Genomic DNA, 15,086 nt, shown 5'->3' on the forward strand with positions numbered 1-15,086 from the left:
ATGTATTGGAGCCCATTTTGTTTGTGTGTGTGTGTTTCTGACTTGTAGCTTTGTCTCGTGTCACCTTTTGCTGTTCCGTTTCCTGTACCGAGCACACCGCCAGCCTCAGGCAAGCACTTGTTCCATTGGTGGTCAGGGCCTTGGCTCCATCCAGCCGGGCTTTTGTGTGGCTCAGTGGGAGGCTGGGCAAGAGGAGGGACATGAGCTCATCACATTGTAGGATGCTCTATTCACCCGATTCTTTTGAGATTGGTTTTTTACTATTACAGATGAGAAAGGGAGGCACACAAGTTAGCGTGTGTTAGACCGCGAGTCTCCCATTCGTTCATTCATGCACTCAGCAGATGTTGGCTGCCTTGCCTGTGTCCAGCCTGGTCTCAGGCCCCATGAAGAGCCAGGTGGGTGAGCTGATGTGGGCCTCGTCAGCCTCCCTGGAGAGTGACAGAAATGAGCAAATTGCTGAAAGAACTAACGGCCAGTGGGGGAGGGCCGTTTGTCTACAGTGCCTCACTCCCTGCATGGCAGGCAGTGCAGACCTGTCCCTGAAGGGGTCGCCCCTTCCTAGCTGTGCAGCCTTCCTTAAATAACTTACCTTCCTGGGCCTTAATTTTCTCTTCTGTAAACTGGAACTGTTAGTTCCCACCAGATCGGTTTGGGGAGGACCCAGTGCAGCAATGCATGTACAATGCCTGGGGCAGCCCTGGCACTGGTGGGCACCACAGGGGACCGTGGTGTCTGTCACTGAATGCCCGGACACACCAGGGTGACAGGCGTGCTGGCTGACGGCTAATGCTGGCTGCCCGGGGTTGTGTGTGAAGGGCACAAAGTGGTCACTTCATGATTTTTATGTTTACACCTACTCTGACTCCATCTGTAAAACTTGCTCTAATTTATATCCTACGATTTACTCTAGCCCTGTGATTTCCCCGCCCCCCAGCCCTGCCTGCCAGCAAAACTCCCCTTCATTTAAAGTGCCATGATTGGGGCCTGGTGCCTTTTAAAACCGTGTCTTCTCAGGAGAGAAGTGTGGTTGGCACAGCTTCCCTGGCTGCTCTTTGAGCCGTGGCCTGGCTGCTGAATCACTCACAAGCCCAGGCCTGCCCTCTGGTCCCCAGGCAGGTAGTTTAACCAGACAGGAATCACGGTCTTCAAATGCTGGCGCAGAGACCGTTGCAAAGGACAGTCCACAGAAGTAAAGGCTCCATCTGACGTTTTCCTCTCGTACAAGCGCCCTGACTTGGTGGGGGAAGTGAGGGAGGTTGGGCTGCAGGCAGGCGTGGGCGGTGTATTTTATGTTTCTAGCGAGCTGGCCCTTTGAATGGAACAAAGGCCACAAAACATTTACTGCATAGATTAGGGCTCTGGGCTAAAAATAAAAATAGTGTGGTGTGCAGGGTTTGGAGCTGAGAAGGTGCTGTGCCCTCTGGCTAAGTGGGTTACCCGGCACCCGGTGTGCCCGGGGTGGGGCTGGGGTCCCTGAGGGCAGGGGTCCCGGTACCTCGGGAACCCTGCAGTCACTCCCAGACCGGTTTCCAGCCTCAGATCTGCGAGTCTTTAGATCCCTGTAAGTCTGGCTGGTCCACGTTCTGCAAAATGATCGAACCTTCTGGAAGGCCCGTGGGAGGGAGCCCATGCCAGGGCCTGGATCCCCAGCTCTGAATGAGACGGCAGTCTGTGCCCTGGGGGCCCCTGGGTCCTGTGTGGTGGTTCTCAGGGCGGAGCCATTCCTGGGCCCGATTTCCCTTTCTAGGGGATCTTCCCAGGCTGCGGAGTAGAGGCTCTCCTGGATAGGGTTCTCCGTGCCCTGAGCAGAATGTGAGGGTTGCTCAGGTGAGGCACGTGGGAGAAGAGACCAGGCTGCAGAGCCAGAGCGGGTGTGAGCAGAGGCCGCCCCCGCCGCTGCTGCCCCAGCAATGCTGGTGTGCGTTCCACTCCAAGGTGGGGGGCAGACTCACTACGAACGGTCATTGGATGCAGCTTATTGTCGGGGAGGAGAGCTGTTCCCAGTGGTGCAAGGAGGCCTTGTTGGAGGGAGGGAGCCCCTTCCCCACTGTCACCGTCTGTCCCCTTGCACTGCGGTGCTTTTCTCCGTTGTCCTGTAAGTACGTGGATGTGTGTGTGTGTGTGTGTGTGTGTTGTCTGCCAGCAGATGCCTGGTCTGTGCTGCGCCCCCAGCACCTGGCACAGGGCCTGGTACCCAGGTGCACCTGGTCAGGGCCGCCCTCATCGGATGGGGCCTGGGCGCCTGGTCTCCACACCCCACTGTCTGTTTCTGGCCCCAGCTGCTTCCGAAAAGAATCAAATGCATGAGTTGGGCCCATCAGAAGAGGCTGATGGTCTGGGCAGGGAGACAGTGGGAGAATGATTAGGATGCCTGGCCTGGAGCGGGGCTGAGCTGAGGGAGGTACAAGCGGGTTGCCCGTTGCGTTCAAGGGGTGGGGAGAGTGGCTCCCTGCTGTCCAGGGGCGGGGAGGGGAACGGGCTCGGCCTTGTGCCTGCAGACGCTGTGTCCTCCATGACTCCGTGGAGCGCCCTGGGCTGACCTGAGCGCGGGGGCCACACAGCCCGGCACGTGCGTGAATGTGAGCACACGCGTGAGTGTGTGTTTCCTTCCTGTACACACGCACAGTGCTCCTTTTCTGGCTCCGGCCTCTGCTCCTTCGTTTTCTTTCCCCGTTGGCCCATTTGTTCAGCCAAGAGGCTTAACTGGCTTGGGTCAGCCTTGGAGCTCGCCTCGGGCAGCGTGCCAGGCAGTCTGGCTGGACCTCGTCCAGAGACCAGGGCCCCCGGGACCCCCTCATTAGTGCTGTTCACAGGGAGGCTAGCATCTCATCTGTGCCACGGCGGATGTGAGCCCCTCGTGTTTGCCCACGGGGAGGGGTCTCCAGTGGCTTCTGCAAGAGCCTTAGTTAACTCACTGACAGTTAGAACTAACTCTAACTCGTTACAAGTGTCTGCGGTGTCCTAGGGGCTAGTCTAAGACTTTATACGTGTTGACTCATTTTATCGTCACAGCAGCCCTCTGGCGGCATGTTATCCCCCCCTCTTGTGGGTGTGGTTGTAGGTGGTGTTTTAGGCCTACAGAGCCGAGTGGGGCAGGGGCCATGTCTGCGGCTGACGCCCACCCTCGACTGGACCCGAACAGAAGTTGAAAGCTGTTCCCACTGGAACAGTCTGTAGACCTTGCATTCAGTGTTGAAGTGGCCAAGGGTCCTGGATACAACTCGAGCTTACATGCTGGGGGGAATTGGCCCAGACCTATGCGGGGCTGAGGTCTTAGCCTCAAGAGTTAGTTTAAAATGCTCCACTTTTCCTTCTTATTTGGGAAGTCAGTGCTCAGTTGGGAAGGGGATGTGTCGGGGTTGGTGCTGGGAACTTGGTGACGGGATGGTGGTGGGGAGAGAAGGGGGTGTTACTTTATCACCGATCCGCTGCAAATGCTGCAGTGAGAACAGGCCTGGCGTCAAGTTCTGCCTGTAGCGAGACTCCTTCCAGCACCCACCTGCGTGTCTCACAAGAGGGTCTCACTCATGGCTCAGCCACGAGTGGTGGGATGGTGCCTCGCTCTACCGAGTAGGGGCTGCCGATTGCCTGAGGCGGGGAAGGAGCTGGGAGGGGAATGGGGCCTGCAGACCCAGGTGGGGCCCCCGTGCGGGACCCAGCATGCCCCAGGCTGCCCAGCTGCACACACAGCAGTGCCCTCGTTTGTACTGGTGACTGCAGCCCCTGTACGGGAGATGCAGTGTCACTAGTACTGTCGTGTTTTACAAATGAAGATCTTTAGCTCCTGAGTGTTAAGGAAGTTGCCCGGGGTCCGTATGCCAGTTAGATAACCCTCCAAGGAAAGGAATATAGTCATATACCAAGCTGCTTCCTGAGTGGCAGGGAAGAGGGGGGGTTGCCACCGTGCGTCCCTGGGCTTCCTGACACCCATGCAGGGCTTGAGATCCCTGTGGTGCCTGGAGAAATGCGGAGACTCCCTGTTGGTCCTCATGGAGGCAGCAGGCTCTGATTGACGGTGGCTGGGTGTTGTTTATCTGAGGAACACACACGCCTTCTCCCAGCTATGCCTGGCCAGCTCCAAAACCCTGGGCGGTGCTGGGTGGCCATGCCTGTGCCCACGTGGCCCCGGCACAGTGGTGAACGTGGCTCTCGCCGCCCCGTTGTGTCCGCAGATGTATCTGGGAAGCTGAGGATCTGGGACACCACGCAGAAGGAGCACCTCCTGAAGTATGAGTATCAGCCTTTCGCTGGGAAGATCAAGGACATTGCTTGGACAGAAGACAGTAAGAGGATCGCAGTGGTCGGGGAAGGAAGGGAGAAGTGAGTCTGGCCTCGGCCCCTCCTGCCTGTGTCCCTTGCTTTGCTTTCTTTCCCGCACGCCCCCGGTGGGAGGGGTGCGGTGACGTCGGTGCAGCTTGGACTGGTGTGCGTTGAGTCCTGTGGGTGCTGGGCTTCCTTCAGGGTGGGCTTCGGCAACACACAACGGAAAGCCACACGTAACCACGGGGAACCCCCAGGGTTTGTCTCCGGGCCCAGGCACCTTCTCTGATCTGATGTCCTTGGCCCTTCACCTCCCAGAACCCCAGCTGTCCCGCCCACATTCCAGGCAGCAGGAAGCAGGAAAGGGAGCAGGTGAAAGCGATGCAGCTCCTAAGAGTGTTATTGGGGTCCCTCCCAGCAGCAACGCCACGACCACACCTGCCGAGAGTGAGGCCGGATGTGTTCCCTAGTTGGGCACCCCCATGGCCACCTTACTGAGGAGGGAGGAGGGGGCGACAGGACGCTGGGTGGGCGGCCCTGGGGGGCTGCTGCACTCACGGGGCCAGTGACCAGCAGGGTCAGTACCGCAACCCAGGTGTCTTATTCCGAGTGCAGTCAGGGTTCCCTCCCCGGCACCTCTGCCGCCCTCAATCACTTGTACTTGGCAGACACATATCTTTGTTTCCCTTACCTAGAGGCTCCTCTTAATGTGTGTTCTGATAGGTGTTCATTCTTCCATAGCTTTTCTTCAAGTCATTCCTGTTGGTCTTAATTCCTTTTCATTCAGTCACAAATGGTAACCCGAACAGTACATTTTTGTTGACTGTTGACTGCTGGCTGACAGCAAGGCAGCATCTCCTTTCTAGCAGGGGATGGTAACCGATGTGTTTCCTGGTCCGCAGCCCAACCCCAAACCCCCCCATCCACTCCCCCGCCCCCCACCCCTCATTAAAACTGCTGTGAAACTGATGAAGCCTCGAGGTGTTTCCTGGCAGGTGCTTTTAAGGCACCTTCATGTGGGAGGCTCCTTGGGTCTGGGCCATAAGACATGGACATGCAGTCCCTTCCCGGAGGCACTTGGGACTGCTCCTGCTTGTTCTCCTATCCTTCAGACAAATCCTGGGTGCCGTCAGTGTTGGCTGTTTTGGGGAGCGTGTATGAAGCACAGTTGTGAGCAGGGCCGCCCTGCCAGCACCACTGCCCGCTGACTGCTGGGAACACAACTGCCCGTGGTGACCTTCCCAGGACTGACTTTTCTCTCCTGGGTAAAGGTTCGGAGCCGTCTTCCTGTGGGACAGCGGCTCTTCTGTGGGCGAGATCACGGGACACAACAAAGTCATCAACAGCGTGGACATCAAGCAGAGCCGGCCATACCGCCTGGTGACCGGCAGCGACGACAACTGCGCCGCATTCTTTGAGGGGCCACCATTCAAGTTCAAGTTCACAATTGGCGTGAGTGGGCTTTTCCGGAGGGTGGTTTTTCGGTGAACTTTATGGTTTGTATGTGAAGCCAGTGGAGTCTAGACCTGTTAGATGCTGATGGCAGAAGGTCACGGGCACATGGCATTAATGCCAGGATGGGGCGGGGGTCGCCCTGGGATGATGTGTGTATTTCTGGGTGGGAGTAGGCACAACTCTGATGCTGTGAGACCAGGCGAGCATCCTGGCCCGGAGGTGCCTTGTTAGAAAGGGGAGCCCAGGCCCAGCGGCAGCCTGCCCTCTAGTTGTACCAGCTTGAGATCCACTGAGCCACCAGAGTGGCAGAGGAGGTGGGCTTCCAGGGATGTCTGGTTTTGTTCCCTCCTGCACCTCCCCGGGAGAGATGATGAGGGCAGGGTCACACCTGTAAAGTGACACAGGGTGAGCAGAGTTAGGTGCTTTGCCTGTGGGTATGTGCTCTAAACGCCCCAGTGGAGTGACACAGGTTTTGGGTTGCAAAACCCAAATGGCTGCAGGGCCTCAGTCCCAGCTCTGCACGTGCTCCCTGACTGAGGCAAGTGCCTGAACCCTCGAAGCCTCACCTTTCCCATCTGCACAATGGGCGTGGAGACATGGACGTGAGAGCATTTTAACCATGGATTTGATCTGTGCACAGGGCCCGCAGGCCCAGAGCAGCCCACGATGCTTGTTTCCTGCCCTGGGGTCTGAGGCTGGAGCACCGAGGAAGGGTGCCTGGCAGGAGATGACCCTCAGGCCGGTCTCGGGGCAGCCGTGGTTCTGAACCTGCCCTCCCGGTTTGTCTTGTGAAAACACTGGAAAGGCAGCCAGCACCGGTGGTGGAGGTGGAAGTGACCGCGCTGAGCTGCAGCGTGGAGGATGCATGGTGCTTTACGGCCAGCTCTTTCCTCTGGAGGCGGCTGAGCTGGGGTTGGCCAAGGTCTGGGGACGTGTCTCGAATGTTACTGGCTGGCTGAGGAGTCCTGTTAACTTTGATGACAATGCACTGAAGCACAAAGAGCAGGCAGGGCGTGGCCGGGAAGGCGGTGACGGTCCTCTGCGGGTCCCCAGGGGGTCCCTGGGGACAAGACTCGGGCCGTGGGCAGCATGTCCAGACATAGGTGGGTCTCGGCTTGGGTGCAGAGGGGCTCTCCAGGTTACCTATTTGTAGTGAAATGGGGTTGGATTCATCCTGGGGCCACCGAGTGGGGCCTGGCTGGCTTCTGGGCCCTGCAGGGTGGGCAGCCTGGAGTCCCTCCCGACACCCCACATCTCGCAGAGGCTGGCTCCGGGGCTGCTGCTCATGGGGAGGTGGTGGCACTGTGTTGGAGGCCATGGTTCAAGGTCGGTGTGTCTTAAGTGGGATAAAGTACCCTGGGACACCGCTGAGTCAGGCTGAGTCAAGTAACTGGGCTTCCTGCACGGCGCCCCGGGGAGGAGGGAGGGGAGGTTTCCTTGGCAGCGAGAGGCCGTCCCAGCTCGTACCCGTGAAGTAGCCCTGCTCCCCACGCCCGCCACACGTGTTCTGTTTGGCTTCACGTGGCCATAATCTGGGCTGTGGATGGGCGGGGCTCCTTTCCCTGTCCCCACCCCCCCAGAAGGATTCGTTTCTTCTTTGCAGATGTGGGTTAAACCCTGCACAGAGCGGTTCGGTGGCGGGTGAATGGAACCAGGATTCGAGTCCAGAGTTGGCCCGAATCTGTGCCCCTCACCACCCTGCCAGGCCTCCCCGTGTGCTCACTTGGGGACTTGGCCAAAGGTTCTTCCTCTTTCCGTTTTCCTTTCTAACTTGAGAGCGCTGCCCTCACCCTGTGGCCCTGGCAGGCACCTGTCTCCAGGGTGGGCACACAGCTCGTCCCCAGGTCTTCCTGTGTAAGGACCTAGCGAGAGATCAGAAGGGGCTGTGGACCAAGAATGGGGGACATGGGGTGGCAGCCCAGTGCTGCAGGTGGTGGCTCTGCGGCCCTCCAGCTGGCCGTGCCTCTGGCCCCCCGGGAAACGGGGTGAAGATGACTCTCCTCCACTGGCCCCGCAGAGCTGTGGGGATGACAGGAGAGATGCTGGTGGACGTCTCAGTGTCCGTGAGGAATTGTTGGGTTTCTTTCTGCTGGAAAAGACTAACAGGCTCAGTTGGCTCAAGCAGGAAGGACAGAGGACACTCGGGTCCCCCACACCCACCTGAAAAGCCCTGTAAGGCGCTGACAATTGAGATCAGCCTGTGCCTTTTCCATGTACCCGCCCTAGGCCCTCATGGCCGCAGAGTAAAGCTGTAGCGTGAGGGCTGCCCTGCCGTCCCGTTCCAGCTCCTGCCACCTTCCTCTTGACCTCGTTCAGGACCATGGGGTAAGGGGTGGTTATGTGAGGAGCACAGAGGGGTCGAGTTCAAATTGCTGCCTCAAAAAGGAATAAGCGGTGTTCCAAATTTCAGTACAGGCCAGAACAACTCCAAGGAGGCTCAGCCCCGCATGGAAGGAAAGCAGTATTGCAGACACAAGGGGCGGCCATGTGGAGCGAGTCAGGCCACCCGTCCACCCTGCTGGCCTGAGTGCAGGGGTCCAGTTGCTTTTCCTTCTTGTTCATGAGTTCGTTAGCTTAAACCAGCTTCTCATGTTGACAGAGTGAGAGTGTAGACGAAGCTGATTCATGGCCCAACTTTAGCCGGACTGCCCTGGTTCCCGCCTGGTCCTTTGTCCTTGTTTACCTGAACCTGAAATGGGCTGAGAGGCTGTAGGAACACCAGGTGGAAGATGCTTTCCCCTGGAATTGGCCCCAGCCCACCTGGGGCAGTGACTCCAGGGTCACAGGGGACCGGCTGTGGGACAGAGGCCATGGACAGCACGGTGTCCACCTCTGGTGTCCTGTGCATGGGGATTTAGGTTCCCCTTTGAGGCCCTAAGGGTGGCCTGAAAAGAAGTGGGCAGGTGGACCTTGCCTGTCCCGTGGAGGCTTCTTCCTGCTGAGTGCATTCCTGTGATAGACACGTCTGGATGTGTGGTAACAGGCCCCACTAAGCGTCTCTAGCTCACCTGTGTGTCTGTGCGCCTGGCCCGCTATGGCCTTGGGCGAGTTTCTGTCTCTCCAGCCTCTGCGTCTTCCTCTGTCAGGTGAGCAGGTTGGCTGCCCAGGTGATCGCAGACACTCCTGGAGCGGGCGCCTCTGAGGGCTGTGTCCACAGTACGTGGGATAGTGTGTGTCTGGTGAAATGATCGCTCAGAGCAACAAGTGTCAGGACCCTTATTTGCCCTGGGCCTGCTTGTCAGTCTGTGACCGTGTGATCTGGACTGGAAACTACCTGCTGCATCTGCCCAAGCCTCTGAGAGCAGGTCACCCAGCCGCACCTGGCAGCAAAGGGGACGCCTGGCCTTCCCTCCTCCGTCCAGGTGGGCTGCGCAACCTGTCACCTGTGTGTCTCACACGTCACCTAATGGGGAGTTACACTTCCTTCTAGGAATCTCTGTCTCTGCTGTTATTACAAGTATCACCTTCCTAGACAAGTAAAATTTGAGCTCTAAAATGCAAGGTTTTCTGGTTGTTTTTTTCCTGTTTCCTGTGTCCTTACAACAGGGCAGAAAACAGAAGTTTGAGTTGAGGTGTGTATCAGGTGCCCACCTTGCACTGGCCCCAACACACACACACACACACACCCCTCACCCGGCCCCCGTGCCGGCTTTTCAAAAAGCTGTGTGTGCGTCTGCGGTGGTTGTGCCGGGAGGTCAGCAGCGTCGGTCTCCTTCCCGGTGAACTCCTGAGCCGATGGCAGGGAGTGACCCGGCAAAGCTCCGTGGATGGTCAGTGGCCCAAAGAGGATTAGAAGGAGCCTTTCATCCCTTCCTCAGGTCCTCCTTCTCCAGGGGAAAGGGGTAACTGGGCAGGCAGATCTGTGCTGGGTGACGGGAAAGGCAGGGCGAGGGATGCGGTGCTGCCCTTCCCGGCACTTTACGGGAGGACCTCGCAGAGAGAACAGGGAGCCCGGTTTGGGAGGGCGCGGTGGCCTGAAGGAGGGCGAGGCAGCGTTCCAGGTCAGGGTGGACAGCCCACTTTTGGAGTGCGGACCGTGGAGGCACACGCTGCTCTCGGTAAGGCAGCGGGTGGTGGGCACGGGCGTCTGAACTGCTTGTCCCTCCCCAAGCCTGTGTCGAGGGAGCGCGGCAGGTGGGCACAGGGCATTTCAGCGTGAGGGTAGGAGTCCTGCTGCAGGGCACAGCAGGGCACAGCTGAGGCTGGTGGAGCCGGGAGGGCTCCCAGGGACACCTGAGCTGGCGGGCTGGTCAGGCCGTGGCGCCCAGTGGCGCTGCGTCCCTGTCAGTGACGTGGACTTTGGTGCATTACCTAATGGTTGCTAATTGCTCCCATCTCAGGTTTCTCAGTGGTGAGGGGGAGGGGTAATGACAGGGTGGGGGAGGTAATGATGGGGGGGACAGGTGATAACAGGGTTGGGGGGTGATTACGGTGGGGAGGTTCCCGCCAGAGCTCCGCTTGGCTGTGACTGAGGCCGGGCGGGACAGCCCCACCCCAGGAGGTGGCCGCGTGGAGTGGCGCTGTGCCCGCATAGTGGGACGGTTAGCAGGGACGGGGGCCAGGAGCCCAGCCCAGTCATCTGAACCGCCCCATGATATTTCCCCAAGCCCGTTCCTTCCTGTCCTCTGGCCTCCCCTCCCTGTGGACCAGGCTATTTTTAGCCCTCATTTTTTTGGTTAATGGGCTGCTCACTGTTCCTCCCTTTAAATGGGCTATTTCAGGAGCAGACATCAGTCTCCTGCTCATTCGGGCTCTTGGCTCAAGCTGCAAGAAAACCTGACAGGGAGAACTTTCTAAAGCCGCAGCGCCCGGTCCCCAGGGTGGGCGTCTGCCCTGTCCAGTCTGAACCCCGGGGGCCCGTGTTGTTCTGGGCCTGGGGAAGGGCAGCCTGCACCCGGTGGGGAGACGGACGACAGACACATGTCCACACGTGTGATGTCCCCTGTAGCATCAGGGGCGCAGAGGGGGGCAGGCGGGCAGGGAAGGGGGGCAGTGGCGTAAGCCGGGTGGCTCTGGCCTGATGTCTGTGCTGCCCCGCTGGGGCACCCTGACCCCTGAGCTGGGTGTGTAGGGGGGCCGGTCCTGTTCTCTCAGGGAACCACTGTACCTGGAGTTTGGCGAGTCGGAACTGCAGGGTAGCCGAGGGTCCCTGTGGTTCACAGCGTGTTCCTCACGCCCCCCACCGCAACCCCGCTTCGGCCCCGTGGTCTGCTGTACCCAGGGGAGCTCTCGGCATCCCGGTTCTCGGGGGGTCTGGCCGGGGCTCAGTCCGTCCCAGGGAGCCAGCCCCAGCCTCCTCCCCCGGAGCAGCAGGGCCGGGTCAGCCAGTGGAGGTCAGGACGAGAGGACCAGACGTTGGTGCAGTTGCGTGGGAGGTTTTGTCACTTAAGAGCTTTTCCTTTGACGTCCTCCAGGAGGAGCTGTGTCTGCCTGCCCGTCCTCGCCTTCCCACAGGGTGGTTCTGGGGGGATTGAGAAGCCCTCCCACCGCTAGCTCCGAACCACCCCAGGGACAGAGGGCCCCGGGCCCTCGCTGTGCAGCTGGCTCCCTCGCAGCTGTGGCGATGGCAGAACGGTGGCAGTGGGCCTGAGGAGTTACGGATCTGACCTGGGTGGCTCCTCGCCCGGCCTGCCTGCCTCCTGTGCAGGGCCCAGAGCCAGCTCGCTCGAGTAGAGAGCTCTGGACGAGAAACTGTAGACCTGGGCTCTCAGAACCCCGCCTCTCCAGGCCGGGGCTGTCACCTGTGGAAGGAAAAGTGCCCGAGGCTCCCCAGGGCCCCTCGAGGTGGTAGGATGATGGGTGAGTGACAGTCATGGGGGAAGAACAGTCAGAGGGCCTGAGAGATCCCAGTTTGGAAAGATCTTTCCTTTTGATGCGTTGCGCGCTTCCTGGGAAATGGCCATCCTCCAGCTCAGAACACAAACCTTAGAGCAGGAAAGCTCGGCCATAGGAGCAGGATAGGTGTACCCAAGAAACCAAGAAGGCAAAACAGGCCTTGGCCGTGGGGGGGATAACCCAGGCTCTGCCTCCCTCTTCACGTGGTCTCCCTGTGTCTGCACCGAGTCCAAATCTCCCTCTTCCCATAGGGACACCAGTGGTGTTGGATCAGGGCTCACGCTAAGGCCCTCATCTCACCTTGAGTACACCTATAAAGACCCTGTTTCCAATAAGGTCACATTGACGGGTACTGGGATGTCAACCTACCTATTCAGGACACAAGTCAACCCATAACGTTACACAGTCAAACACATGCAGTTCCTATCACCCCAGCAGCTCCTGTTTTAAAATTGTTGGTGGTTTACCTTGGTGGGTGCAGGTGATGCACTTTGAGTTGAATTGCTTTCCCTGCAGGTTGGGCGCCCATGGCTGCAGGGGCAGTTAACCCCGCGTACCTTTAGGAGAGTTGATAGCTAACGCTTCATGCGTGCTTGTAGGTGGGGTGGGAGAGCAGCCGGGCTTTGCATGGGTGGCTGGTGGGGTCTTCAGAGGATCATTTTCTGATGCAGACCCTTCTTGACTGAGGAAAGAATGAGTTCATTTACTTATTCAGGTAACGGAATCGTCCCTGGAGGTCACGTCTCCTCAGTCACTCAGACTCTTGTTCCCACAAAGGTCATCACCACTGTCTAATTTCTTTAAAACCTCAGTTCGTTCAGCAAATGCCCACTGAGCACCTGCCGTGTGCTGGGCCCGGGCCAGGCCCTGGGGGCTCGGGGATGAGGCCTCACGGTCCCGGCCTCATAAGCATAAGGGTTCCGGCCTTGAGCCCCCTTCCAGGGCTGGAGGGTGGGTGGGGGACGTTTCTGTCTGCGGAGCTCAGGGAGCACATCACAGCGAGGGAGGCCGTCCAGGCAGAGATGCACCCGGCCACGGTGGGCGGGCTGGGACTCACGCTGAGTTCTAAAGTCTTCCGTGGACCGGCATCCCCACGCATGGTGGTTGTGGACCGCATGGTGCATAGAGAGCTTTCCTGAACTGCCTGTCACCGGATAACTGTCCCACTTCCTGCAGGACCACAGCCGCTTCGTCAACTGTGTGCGGTTCTCTCCTGATGGGAACAGATTTGCCACAGCCGGGGCCGACGGTCAGGTGAGGGCTGGGGGTCCTGGAGGGAGGGGTTCGTCTCTCGGTCCTCTGCGATGGTTCAAAACAGGCAGACTTAGTAAAGCTGGTCTCGATGTACATACAGCTCCCTCCTTCCCCCTCCTGGGATGCAGCTCAGTTAAGGGGCTCTGTCCTCAAAGCATGGTAGACCCGTCTCTCCATCTCTCTCCTTTTAAAGGAGCTCAAAACTCATCTATTTTTTAGATTCTTTTTTGTAAGAGCCACAGTCTTTTTTTTTTTTTTAAAGTTTTTTTACTTGATTTTATTTATTTATTTTTGGCTGTGTTGGGTCTTCGGTTCGTGCGAGGGCTTTCTCCAGTTGCGGCAAGCGGGGGCCACTCTTCATCGCGGTGCGGGGACCGCTCTTCATCGCGGTGCGCGGGCCTTTCTCTATCGCGGCCCCTCCCGTCGCGGGGCACAGGCTCCAGACGCGCAGGCTCAGCAATTGTGGCTCACGGGCCCAGCTGCTCCGTGGCATGTGGGATCTTCCCAGACCAGGGCTCGAACCCGTGTCCCCTGCATTAGCAGGCAGATTCTCAACCACTGCGCCACCAGGGAAGCCCAAGAGCCACAGTCTTGATGCCACCCTGTTTTTTTTTTTTTTTTAAAGTAGAGGGAAGGATTTTTTATTTATTTATTTTTGGCTGCGTTGGGTCTTCGTTTCGTGCGAGGGCTTTCTCTAGTTGCGGCAAGCGGGGGCCACTCTTCATCGTGGTGGATGCCACCCTCTTGATGGTGGAGCAGGGAGGAGTAGCAGGAGCTCATTTAGCGTGCTAACTGCTGGGCCTTCACACACGCACGCGTGATCCTCATCTATTTGTGTTTCCTGCCAGATCTACATCTATGACGGGAAGACGGGAGAGAAAGTGTGTGCACTGGGAGGAAGCAAGGCTCACGACGGCGGCATTTATGCTGTAAGTATGGGTCCGCGTTCACAACTTGGTCTGTGGTTGTGGTCGGGCCGTGTCTGCGTTTATTGTCATCTGTACACACGTGTTAAAGTTGGAAGCTTGAGATGAGGGGTTAGAAGTGGGGGCAGTGGCAGAGACCTTCAGGGTCAAAAGTTGGAAGCTTGAGATGAGGGGTTAGAAGTGGGGGCAGTGGCAGAGACCTTCAGGGTCACATGGGACACGGTGACGTGGCCTGGAGAGGCCAGTGGCCAGGATGCTTGTCCTGTCCTTGCCCTGGTGTGTCCCACCACCTTCTGGGCCGTCCTCCCTGCTCAGAAATGGGGGCTGTGGACAAGCTGCTGTCTGAGTCTCTTCCCCCTCGAATGCTTGACCCATGACCACCGTTTGTTTGAGTAGATCAGCTGGAGTCCCGATAGCACCCAGTTGCTTTCTGCTTCCGGAGACAAAACCTCTAAAATTTGGGACATCAATGTGAACTCTGTTGTCAACACGTTTACCATGGGCTCCAACGTTCTGGACCAGCAGCTGGGCTGCTTGTGGCAGAAGGACCACCTCCTCAGCATCTCCCTATCCGGCTACATCAATTACCTGGACAAAAACAACCCCAGCAAACCTCTGCGGGTCATCAAGGTACGGCCGGGCTGTGGAGCTGCTGTGTGTGCAGGGGCTGGCTGGAGGGGAGGTGGGCGTCCGGCCAGAGGTAGGGAAACTGCGGTGAGGTGAGGCCCAGTAGAATGGCAGGATGCTGGTTGTTTTGGGGATGTGAGTTTAGCAGTGGTGGGAGGCCAGATGCCGTGTTCCCCTTGAGCTACTGTAAAGCTGGATGCTCGGGGCCTGGGGTTCAGGGCAGCAGCCCGTGCCCCTGCTGTCAGGGTTGTTTGTCTCGAGGGGATCAGCCTCCCCCGGTTAGGAGGCCACTGGCTGTGTCCGCTCGTGAGGCAGGACCAGGAAGATGCTGAAACCCAAGACGGGGCACGTCGTGGGGCATCACCGCAGACGTGGGTGGCCAGCAGGCCTCAGAGCTGGGCCTTGACAGTGTGTGGGGTTTGAACGTGGGAATGAGTGTGGGCAGGCACTTGTCGTCTGTGGTTGGAGCAGGGCAGGCATGAGGGAGTGGTGGGGAGTGGGAGGAAATGGACTTGGACAAGTCAGTGGAGCCCGAGGTGCAGAGGCCCGAGGTTTGGGCAGCAGGGAGTGATTGAGGGCTGGGAGGACCCCATTCCTGCCTCCCGTCCTCGTCACCCAGGATGGCTCCCTCAAGGTTGGCTGATCACCAGGGTCTGCCCTGAGCGTCCCCTCCAGTGGGGACTGTTCCTTGCCCCTCCGTCAGCCCCGGAATTTTTGGCCTCAGGA

General features: G+C 58.6%; 1 protein-coding gene across 1 annotated transcript in view; it reads left to right on the forward strand.

The window, feature by feature from the left end:
- Positions 1 to 15,086, forward strand: part of WDR1 (WD repeat domain 1) — a 40,166-nt gene that overhangs the window by 11,133 nt on the left and 13,947 nt on the right. Inside the window, exons 4-8 of the mRNA XM_057546699.1 lie at positions 4,176 to 4,323; positions 5,535 to 5,715; positions 12,730 to 12,807; positions 13,656 to 13,736; positions 14,130 to 14,363. Coding sequence (XP_057402682.1) covers positions 4,176 to 4,323; positions 5,535 to 5,715; positions 12,730 to 12,807; positions 13,656 to 13,736; positions 14,130 to 14,363 — 722 coding nt within the window. The remainder of the gene's footprint in view (positions 1 to 4,175; positions 4,324 to 5,534; positions 5,716 to 12,729; positions 12,808 to 13,655; positions 13,737 to 14,129; positions 14,364 to 15,086) is intronic.

The sequence above is a fragment of the Balaenoptera acutorostrata genome, chromosome 5, assembly GCF_949987535.1.
Source record: "Balaenoptera acutorostrata chromosome 5, mBalAcu1.1, whole genome shotgun sequence".
NCBI lineage: Eukaryota > Metazoa > Chordata > Mammalia > Artiodactyla > Balaenopteridae > Balaenoptera > Balaenoptera acutorostrata.